We start from the raw sequence: 10,841 nt of genomic DNA, 5'->3' as shown, positions 1-10,841 counted from the left end.
ATTCTGGGCTTGCTCAGAAGACGGACCCTCTGCTCCATTGCCTGGAGACTTACCAGGAGGCCCTCGACGCTTCGCTTTGTTGACTGTGTGATGCCCAAACCCCAGCCTTGGCCAGAGGGCCAAGCGTAAGCAGGGGCGGCAAGGCCCAGGGCTGCCGGCTCCAAGGAAGATTCACTCCTATATATGGTCAGCCGGGAGTCCCATCGCTGAGCTAACATGTGACCTAATGTGCTGACAATCTCGCCCAGTCTGGGGCCCAACTTGGGGAAGGCTGTCACCCTGGACAGAGTGTCCACTTGGGGCACAGGGGCTGCAAAGAGGCAAATTAATGACATGGAAGCAGGGCGTGGATGGGTTGACCTAGGCCCAAAAGAACAGACGGGCACCCCAAGTCCCTCCCTTCCCGGACGGCCCCACAGGTCTGTGAGAGCATCCAGCTCCACGCTGATGCTCTGTGTGAACAAGGAAACCACGAGCCTCTCTTGCGTTTAAAGTCCTTTTAATACAGCACGAAAAGACTATATGTCTATAGGCAAGCCGTATACAGATTCTCCAGGAATAAGGCACACAACGGAATGCCATCCCGAGGGCGACACTCTGGAGAGGTCAGGAGCCTTTCTGTGCACCCTCCAAGCTGGGCCCACGGGCTGTTTGTCTCTTTAGCTGGACACACACATATTATTAACAGATACAGACATGGACAGGTCACCCCATAGGAGTGGAGGAGGTCAGAGTGAGGTTGGCAGCAGACAGCAACCGGCCTGCTGTCACCAGCCCCCAGGGAACACCTCCCCCACACACACACTTCAGAGTTAGTTGTTGCACTGGGCTACAATGTAGTGATGTTGGGTTAAACAGTCATTCAGGATAGACTCAAGTCCATAGATGCTGGAGAGCAGGTGAGGACTCTGGTTGACAAATCCAAGTTCAAAGAGCCTGGGGCCCTGAGGCATGGCTCAGATGGCAGATGCAGAGGGGTGCGAAGACCTCCGATTCTTCTTTCCCTCCTTGGGCCCTGCTGACGGGCCCCTTCACCAGGCCAAGGAGGCCGTCCTTGGAGCTGGCTGGCCACAGAGGGGCTAGTCACAGGCTCCTTCTTCCCCTGGCCCACCTCCTTGCCCCCTAAAAGACTAATAACCATAATAAGATAAGAAGAAGGTGCGAGAGAGTGGATTACAATGCTGTGTTTGTTATGATCCTCAGCTGAAGAGGCTCAGAGGGGTCACCATTCCCTTTTCATTATGTATCCAATAATAGCTTCCCGTAGAAAGGCAACACTTTCCAAATACACATGTGCATAAATACAGGACAGAAACATATTAATAAGTCTAAGTACTTGAATAATATGCTGGCTACTTAATATTGATATTCTCATCCAAGGAAAAAACAACACAGAATAACAGTATGGCTTAAAGAATTGCGAAGGTTTTTTTTCCTCATCAGAATTATGTACCAACTTCATATAATATTCTATGTAGACAATATTTCCTTCTTAACGTAGTTCAGTTGCATACTTTTTACAGACCAAAGTATAGTAAAAAAAAAAATCAAACCAAAAAAAAACCCAAAAGAGAAAAATTCTCACCATAAATATTTTCTTGCAGCTCAAAAGATTTGCAAAATACTTCCAGAAATTTTCATTTGATATTCTGTTGTCCTCCCAAAAGCTCTGAAGTTTTGAAAATGCCTTTGTGTTTGTTTTTTTAATCTCAAAAATCAAACAATTATCTTTTTCTTTTTCTTTTTTTTTTTTTTAAAAAAAAGGCCTTCAAATATATACAGACAAAAATCACTGTGAAGATTTTTCGGGAGAAGGTAACAAATTCAGTGTTGTGAGAGTAATTGACAACCACGCAGAAATTTTAACATCCATGATTTTTTTCAAAATACACAAATAGCGTTTTTCTTTAAAAAAAGGAATTCTGTGTCAAGTATAACTCAAAATAAATACAAACTCACAAGTAGAACTACTGAATACTTCATACGGGGTAAACACTGCTATCTCCCAGCTCGACCACTGGTCTGCTCACTGCAGGCGATTGTCCCTTTCGACATGACTAACACCACGCACTTTCTTGTCCCCTCCCAGGCCCTCTGAGCACTTAGTTCTCACAGCATCCAGCCTGGACACCAGTAGCTTTTGCTGACCACAGAGCACTCCCAATTCAGCCAGAACAGTACAGAAGTGGGGAGCACAGAGGGGCTGCCTCAGGCTGAGGGCCCAGCTCCCATGGTGACCAGCTCTGTGCAGATGGCAGGGGTGGTGGCTGCCAGCTGGACGCGCCCACTGAAAAGGTCACTGTGGGGCAACAGCCCATCTCCTGTTGGCCTGCGGAGGGCCTGGCCTCCAGCAGCTTGAGTCTGGGTTCTCTGTAGGGTCCCGGTTCCCCCACTGTGCAGCACTGCTGGCAGGCCCCGGGCGTGCTGGGGCCAACACCCCAGGCAGGGCCAGGTCTCTGGAAGGGTTGGGGCCTTGTCCTGACAGCCAACCCAAGCACACTGCCCACCACTGTGCACAGTATCTTGAGCCGCACCCTAGGATGACAGACAGTAACAGCTTCTCCTCCGGGACAGAGTGCCTTAGGCCAGGGCGACTCCCACTCACCTCGACACCGTGGAGAAGGCAGGGAACAGCTGGCCTAGGACTCCTCGGTGGCATTCCCAGCAGGTGGAGAGGGTGCTCACGGGTCAGTAGCCCAGTAGCCAGGCGTCGCTGCTGCAGGCAGAGGGGGTTGCTTCGGGCTCAGGCTGGGGCCAACACCTTCTTTTCAAGTGCTCAGAGTGCACGAGCCCCCGAAACCTACACCGCAGCGCCCTGGCTTCCAGAACACTCACTCCGTCTTTCTGACTTGCTCCCTGGACCCCTGGTTAACACTTTACTGTAACTCCTCAGTTGTACAAACATTTTCATTTGAAAACAAAAGGCAACTGGGCACCGGGTGGGTGTCCTTGAGCCGTGGTAAACACTGAATTTCAGGCCCATTTCATGGTCTGATTTTTTTTTTCCACAGAGGCATAGTATCGGGGCAAAATCAAGTGATTCAGTCCTGACAACCAATTTTCTCCCTGTCTCAGGGAGAAAGGAAGAATGGTGTGAAAAGAAAACTAAGGCTTCTCACTGGGAAGACAGGAGAGGAGAATGCGACCCCTCCCACCTGCCAGGACAGTATCTCCCTGACCCCTGTGAGAGCCAAGAGGCCTCCCCGCTCCCCCGGGAGGTAGGAAATCATAGTCCCCGGTTCACAAGTGAGAGGTTCCACAGCTTGTCTGGGGTTGCCCTGTGTGAGGTGGAGGGGCGTCCTTCTCCTTCACTTCTGCAGGGGTGGGAGGCGACAGGCAGAGCCGGCCCTGCAGGGAGGACAAGGGAAGACTGGCTCCCTCGGCTCGACTCTTACTCGACCCGCTGACGGGTGGCGGCGCGGAGTACAGGACCGAGGGGGCGCTCCAGACTAAGCCCCGTGCTCCAGGAGAGGGTGCCCGGCCAGGCTGAATTCCAGATGGGACTTGAAACAGGCCTCTCTGCTCTCCAGTGTCACTCTCTCACTTACCTAGTGGGGAAACCAAGGCCCAGAGATGACAAGTCCTTCCCAAGTTCCACAGCTGGTCAGCGGCAGGGCCAGCCTCTGAACCTAGGACTCTCTCTGGTCTAACAGGACTGCCTCCTTCCTGCCAGAGCGGCTCCACAGCGGGCCCCAAAACTCATCCGGGGCTGGAGCGTGGGTGGGAGGTGAAGAAGGGAAGGGAATGGGGCTGACAAGATCCAAACCAGTGGGGAAAGTGTGTGGGGGTGAGTGGGGGGAGGAGATGCCTGATGTGCCCAGGTCACACCTGGGGACACTGTCCGACACTCACTGCCTCCCTGTCCCCGACCTCTGGGTCTACAAGGAGAGGGGATAGGGATGTCAGAGGCGATCAGGTTTAGGGCTCAAAGTGGGTCGGGCAGAGAAGCCCACTCCCAGCAGCTGCTCCGACAGGTGTCAGCTCCCCGTGACCCGGTGGTCTCAAACAGGACAGAAAACAGGCCTTTCTGAGAGTGGCTTTGCACACGGGGCAAGTTAGGTTCTGGGAGAAGGCCGCCTGGCTGGTCTTGAAAGATAATCCCTGACAGGCTTTGGGATTCACAGTCAATTTAGTGCACTTGTGGCCAATAGAAGGCTGCTCAGCCCGAAGGGAGCCTTAGCGGAGGAGAGCCTGCAGGGCACCCCAAGGGCTTTGTGGGATCAGTGCCTCAACCTCTGCTCACCCACGTCCTCTGCACACAGACGCCAGGCCCACCGAGAGAGTCTGAGACCCAGGCTTCGGTGGGGCAGCTACATCAGTAACACTGTTTGTCAACACACATGAAGACAAGAACCTAGGACACCCCTGCCAGACCCGCATGCCTGTGAGGACGCCCCCATGCACATGGGGACATGCAGCAACACGGATGAACATGGGAGGTGGCATTTTCTCTGGCTGGCAGGAGGGGGCAGGTGTGGAGGATGGGCCGGTCATTGCACTCGGCGGCAGTAGTAGCCCAGCACTTTGCACTTCTCGCACAGGTGCTGGGGGTGCTCCTTGCTCTGGTCAGACACGTCCAGGCCGTCGGGTTTCTCCAGGGGTCTCTGCAGAGAAGGAGGAGGAAGAGGGCTCAAGGTGGGGAGAGGAGGGGGCAGCAAGAAAAAGAGAAACACGGAGTGACGCAGGGAGAGTGGTAGACACAGAGGGAGAAGGAGAGAGAGGGAGGATGGAGGGAGAGGGAGGGGCAAGACGGACACACAGGGAGGGCCCAGAGAGTGTGCACTGTGTCACAGAGATTGTTTCCCAAGGCACCAGGGCCCTTCCTGCCTCTCACTGTCCCTGGAGGCACAGACTGAGGCCTTGGGGTGGGGCCAGGGCTGTGGGAGGGGGTCCTATACCCACAGCCTGGGTCTGGACGCCACTTAGCCATTCCCCAGTACTCTATGAGCAGCCACCACTGACAGCTCACAAAAGCCCAGGGTAGAGACAGACAGGTGCCCAGACTTAGCCAGATGAGGAAACCAAGGCCCAGAGCAAAGAAGACCCAAGACCACACCTCCTGACTCCCAAGACGCAGTACTCCTTCCCTGGCTACGGTTACTCCCATGCCTGTTTGTGTGGCCTCGGGACTCAAGGAGAGTTTAACCTGGACACAGTCACAGCTCTTCAGGCTTGTGGGAAGCAAGCCCTCAGTTCCGTGAGGGGTTAGCAGCTGGTACTCTGAAGGCCCCACTTGTCAGGGCCATGCACACTGCCTGCCATGTTTGGTGAGTGGCTACATGAGCAAAACCTCATTGTTACCTAACGGGAAACTGAGGCCTAGAGCAGGGAGGTGACTGGCCAGACCTATGCTGCTGCTCACTCACTGTGTGACCTCAGGGAGCCTCAGTTTCCATATCTGTAAAGCAGGTCATCATCACAACATGTCTGCAGAGCACTGGGAGGATTCGGAGGTCTAGGAAACTGTAAACTGTTAGGCATGTTTCTGTTATAAAGGGAACTTCCCTGCTCCCTCTTATTTTCCTCCCTGGCTCTCAAAAGTCAGCAAAGCCTTGTCTCCTTAGAAAATGTAGGGATGCTCTTAGGCACATGTCCTGAGGTGGTTAGCACAGCCCCAACTCAGAAGCCCTGCCTGTAGAAGGGCCCCCTGCAGGGACTCGGTGGACTCAGAGGAAGCTGGTCCAGGCCAGTAGGGAGCCACGTGCCAAGGAAAGGGGGCAGGGGCTACAAGCTGGTGGTGGGCAGGGAGTCTCAGTGCCAGTGACCATGACCCAGGATGGTCCTGGAAGGACACTAACAGTAAGCACTATCTCCCTGACTAAATTGCACATTGGTCCAAAGTTGACTAGTGGCTGTTCTGCCCAATGACGCAGTGCCTGGCCCAAGGCGACACTCAGAGGGAGCAGTTTGGGAATGCAGAGGCAGAGGGCTCTGGGACATGAGTGCAGCAGGGACTACGTGTGGCAAGGTTGTGACGCAGGGCACATAAAGCCCATGCCTGTGCTTCCAGTCCTAAAACCATACAAAGGACAGACTGGAAAAAGGACAGGAGCCACAGCCTTGCCTTAAGGGGCTTGCAGAGGACTGGCTTTCCTGGCCAGAGGAGAGATGATGGAGTTTGGCTCCCTGTCAGACCTGGGCTGGAACACCAGCTCTGCAACCACGAGCTGTGTGACCTTGGGCAAGCCACCTGACCTCTGAGCCTCCATTTCCCTGTGTGTAAAAGGGGACATTGATAACATTTTTCTCATGAGATTGCTGTTCCAACTCAATGAAGATCAGGAATAAATGATATTCATGTTGATGATGATGATGATGATGATGATTAATGGGAGGAGACACCAGCTGGTATAGAGTCACTAAAAGCTGAAGCCAGGGTTCACTGCCAGAAGGCCTAGGAAGGTCACACCCCCTGCTCTCCCAGACATCTCAGCGGACACAAACGACATCCAAAGGCATGGCCTACAAGCCCCAAGGCTGGGGAGCCCCCCTGCAGGCCTGCTGAGCTCACTGGCTCAGCTCACTGCCTGAGCTGTAAGAAGGGCTTCCTGATCTTGAACTGGCCTCTGGGTGTCTGTACCCCACCTACTGATCCCAGTCACACAGGGGTCACACAGAAGCCTCCCCTCCGCTGACTAAACCCAGCCTGCTTTCCACCCTCCTCCTACCTCTTCACACTGGCCAGGGCCCCTTCCCTGACCAGTCTTCCAGATGAGGCCAGACTGCCGGAGTAAGCAGGCCTGACACCCCATTGCTCCCCATGGTTTATACTTTGCAAACTGCTGCCACATAGATCATAGCACCTAACCTCACACCTTCCTGGGAGGGATATATTACCGTCTGCCTTACAGATGAGAAAACTGAGACTCTAAGACAGTAAAGGTCTTACCCAGGGGGCTGCAGCTTCACTTATCTGCTGAAGTCTGGTGGGCAAGAACTTTCTCCTCTAGACCTCAACTTGCCCCTCTATAACCTGGGTGGAAGGCTAATAACATTTGTTGTACTTGTGATAGAGAAAGAACTAAATGAGATAACTGTCTTAAAATACTTTATTACCATAAAGAGCTCTGCAAGACTTATCATTGCTGTGCGGCCTTTAGCAAGTCACTTAACCTCTCTATGCCTCGATTTTCTCCTCTGTAAAACTGGGCTAATACCCACTTGACAGAGTTGTTGTGAAGAGTAAATAAATTAATATATGCAAAGTTGTTAAGACAGTGCCCGGCACATAAAAAGCAAAGTATTGGCCACTATTAATTTCATATATTATTACTATTAGTGTTATGTAGGGCAGGGGGCAGGCTGGGAGCAGGGGAACCAGCTGAGTCCCTGCAGAACCACCCCTGCAATATCCTCTCCAGCCCTTTTGGCTATGACCCCATCAGTGCCTCTCCTCCTCCCCCTCCCATGGGTCCTGCCTCAGCCTTGCCTGCTCCTGGATGAAGGAGCTGGGGGAGGCTGTCAAGATGACTCCCCTCCATGGAGGGAAAACAAGCAGCAGCTGGGATTGATCACCCCAGGGCCATCCCCACCCCTGCAGTGAGGCAAAGCCCTGTAGTGTTTTCTTCTGTGGGGGGCAGGGCCGGCGGGGGGTGGGGCACTCAGCTGGAGCCTGACAGAAAACAGATGTGGCAGGGAAGGAGAGGGGAAGAGGAGGGTTCTCAGGAGATGGCTGCCCCAGAGGTCAGAGCTCAGGGGGCAGAAGAAATAAAGCAGCCCCTCCTCTCAGCTCTTCAAAAGCTCCTGACACCATCGTCTCACCCCTCGGCCCAGTTTGCTGCCTCCCTGAGGGAGAAGACCCCTGTGAAAGGAGACTGGGGGTGGGGGCTGGGTGGTGGGAGCTCTGGGTCCTAGGCACCCTTCATGCTGGGTGGCTGAATGACCTTGTTCAAGTTCTGTGTCCTGTCTGGGCCTCAGTCTCCCTGCTACACACAGTAAGTACTCAAAAAACAAGGGCTGAATGACTGGAGGTGGTTGGGGGCAGGCGGCAGTGTTACACGGTCTTGGAAGATCTCCCCAGACTGTGCCTGGGAGAATCTGATCCTGAGCACGCCGATGGGGGAGGGGTGGTCAGGGAGGCTCTGCTCGGACTGAGGGGTGGTGGTGCAAGTGAGGAATGGCCTGGCATCGAGGAAGGGGTGCTAAGGCCATATAGGCGCAGGGGCCCAGGAGGCTGGAGCCACTGTGGGAAGTGGGGTCCCACTAGCCTTGGGTTCTTGGGTCATGCCTGTCTGCTTAGGTCAAAGAGGGCATGAAAGTCACAAGGACTAAGCCTCCCAGACCCCCAGCACAGACCCAAGCACCTGTCCATCTGAGCCCCTGCAGGAACTAGGCCATTGCGGAACCCCTTCATCCCCACCCAGGCCACTCCTGCCCCCTTCAGCCCCAGACCTGATCCCTGTTCATGATTCCCAGCTTCTCTACTAACCTTAGGTAAGTTGCTTACACTCCTTGCCTCAAGTTTCCTCCTCTGTAAAATGGGGAAGTGTTAGAGCTGACCTCATGGGGCAGCTGAGAGGATGAAGGAATAAAGTACTCAGGGGAGTGCCTACCACCACTCACTGCTGTCATAATTTTCATTGCTGCCTTCTCTTGTCACTGAAATCTACCTGCGACCCCTCCTCTTCTCCCCTGCACTGGGAACATAGGACTTTGGGTCAGCACACGGATCCCGTCTGTGGGAGGCCAAGCTGGGATGCCAGCTTGGCCCGTGTGCCTCAGGGCCAGGATCCTGCCAGTGTCTCCAAACAGGAGCAAGTTCCACTCAGAGGCACACTTCCACCTGGGGGCCTGGGGAGGCGGCATGGCTCCTCAGCACCGTGATCTGCCTCCCTGTGAAATGGGGGTGAACTGAACACCTGTGGGCTGTGGGTGTGCACAGCACACCTGAAGGGTGGGCAGGTCTTGGCAAATGGTACCTGGAGGGTGGCCACACTTGTGATTTGAGCCAGGACTTCTCTGAATGCCAGTTGCTAACCTGTCTGATTGGATTCTGTTTGGGTGGAGAGGAAGCTCCTGGAACAACTAGCAGCCCCCTGACTTTATGCTCCTTCAGTGCCTGCACAGACCTGGAGAGAGCCCTCAAGGTAGGCTCCAGGGAGGGGAAGAATGAACCCTTTGAACAGCACCAGCCACACCCAAGGGCTGGGGAGAGCAGAGTTCAATGCAAAGGGCAAGTGTGCTGACCATCAGATATGGTGGGTTGTTTATTTCTGGACTGAAGTCCCAGACCTTTTCAGGAATCAGTAGGAAAACTCCAGGAATCAGGACACAGCCTCCCTTAGATGGCCCACCCAGCCTCACCCCAGGACACCATGGTCCCAAAGCACTGTGTGCATGTCATGTGACCTGTGTCCACCCACCTGCCAGGTCACTAGGCCTGTCTTGGCACTCCAGGGCCTTGGCCTCTCCCTCATTGCCATCAGGATGTGGGCCTGACCCTGGTCTGCTGGGCCGCCATGGCCACTTTCAAGTCTGTCTGCCTGTGTGTGACAGTGTGGGCGATGGGACCCATGGAAGTCTTTGGGGGTAGGGGAGGGGGAAGTCTGCAATGAGAGGAGATGGAGGCCAGCACGGGGATCATGAAATCACAGAACCTTTTAACCATGAGAGCCCTGTCCTCACTCTTCTGGTCCGATAGAGACTGAAATCTCTGCCGCGCCTCCAACCAGCTTGACGTGGCCCCACGCTCCATGCTCTGTCTCACCCCTCAGCTCCTCCCATGCTCTGTGCCGGCCCTGTCCCCTGCTTCACACATGTTGTTCCCTCACCCGCAGTGCCCCCTCTCTGCCACTCCCACCCAGCCCCCTTGGTCCAGGACCCTCCACTCCCCGACAGAGCGCAGCCTGACGTCACTGTCTCGGCGGAGCATTCCCCAAATGCTCCCAGTGCCGCCTCCCCGCCCTTGGCTTCCCCTTCCCTTGGGCCTCCCCCGCCCCCGCTGCTGCAGCTTTTCCTGTGACTCAGCTTACACAGGGAAGACTCGCCCACCCCAGCTCCTGGGAGCCCCAACTACATCATCAACAGTGACCTCCTCTCCTATCAGCCCCTGGACTGGGTCCTCTTCAGAAACTCCTCTCTGTCCAGCTCACCGGCTCCCTGGCCTCCACCCAGTCCCGGCCCCACCTCTCCATCAGGGCCCTTTTGGCTCCCCTTCCTGCCATGTAGGCGGACACCCCAGGATCGTACATTATCACATTTGTCTAAATATGGCCAATGCTTGGACCTTCTTCCCTCTGAAACACCGCCCCCACCTGCAAACCTCTGCCCAGCAGCACCATTCACCGTCTCCTGCGCACTCCGCCCAGCGAGCGGGAGAGAGTCGCAGGATGGGGCTGATGGCTCTGCGGCAGTTATGAGTATGCTGCTTGGCTGTCCAGCAGGTTCCTCTGGTAGGCCCACTCCTCAAGCCCACCACACTCCTCCTCACCCTCATTCTCAGCTGAAAACCTCATGTCTCATTTCGCTGAGAAAACAGAAGCCTTGGAAGTGAAGTTCCTTATCTCTGCACTACCAAACCATCAGCCTTCCTTATTATCCCCGCCCCCCACATCCCTCCCGCGCCAGGATAAGGCATACTCTTGCCCCTGCATCATCAGCCTTTTGCTCTCCTCTGGATCTGTCTCATTTGCCTGAAATATGCTCTGGGCTCTTCATCTCTGGAACAGCCACCCCAATGCCACCTTCCCAGCTCCAGCTACTGTCCCATTTGTCTGCTTCTCTCCATGATCAAAGGCCCTCGAGAGAGTGGACCAAGAAGTTACTCCCTCTGTAGGCCAGCCCGGGGAAGCCTCCCCACCCGGCATGGCCCCAGGGCCTTAACCCTGCCAGCAGGTCCACTG

At 54.8% G+C, this 10,841-nt stretch overlaps 1 protein-coding gene across 1 annotated transcript in view; it reads right to left on the bottom strand.

The window, feature by feature from the left end:
* Nucleotides 1–482: 482 nt before the first annotated feature.
* Nucleotides 483–10,841, bottom strand: part of ZCCHC24 (zinc finger CCHC-type containing 24) — a 60,361-nt gene continuing 50,002 nt past the window's right edge. The window contains exon 4 of the mRNA XM_028512488.2: nucleotides 483–4,604. Within this exon, the coding sequence (XP_028368289.1) occupies nucleotides 4,491–4,604 (114 nt within the window). The 3' untranslated portion in view covers nucleotides 483–4,490. The remainder of the gene's footprint in view (nucleotides 4,605–10,841) is intronic.

Source organism: Phyllostomus discolor, chromosome 5 (assembly GCF_004126475.2).
Source record: "Phyllostomus discolor isolate MPI-MPIP mPhyDis1 chromosome 5, mPhyDis1.pri.v3, whole genome shotgun sequence".
In the NCBI taxonomy this organism is placed as follows: domain Eukaryota; kingdom Metazoa; phylum Chordata; class Mammalia; order Chiroptera; family Phyllostomidae; genus Phyllostomus; species Phyllostomus discolor.
The sequence above is the reverse complement of the archived record's forward strand: the minus strand, read 5'-3'. Positions and strand labels throughout refer to the sequence as shown.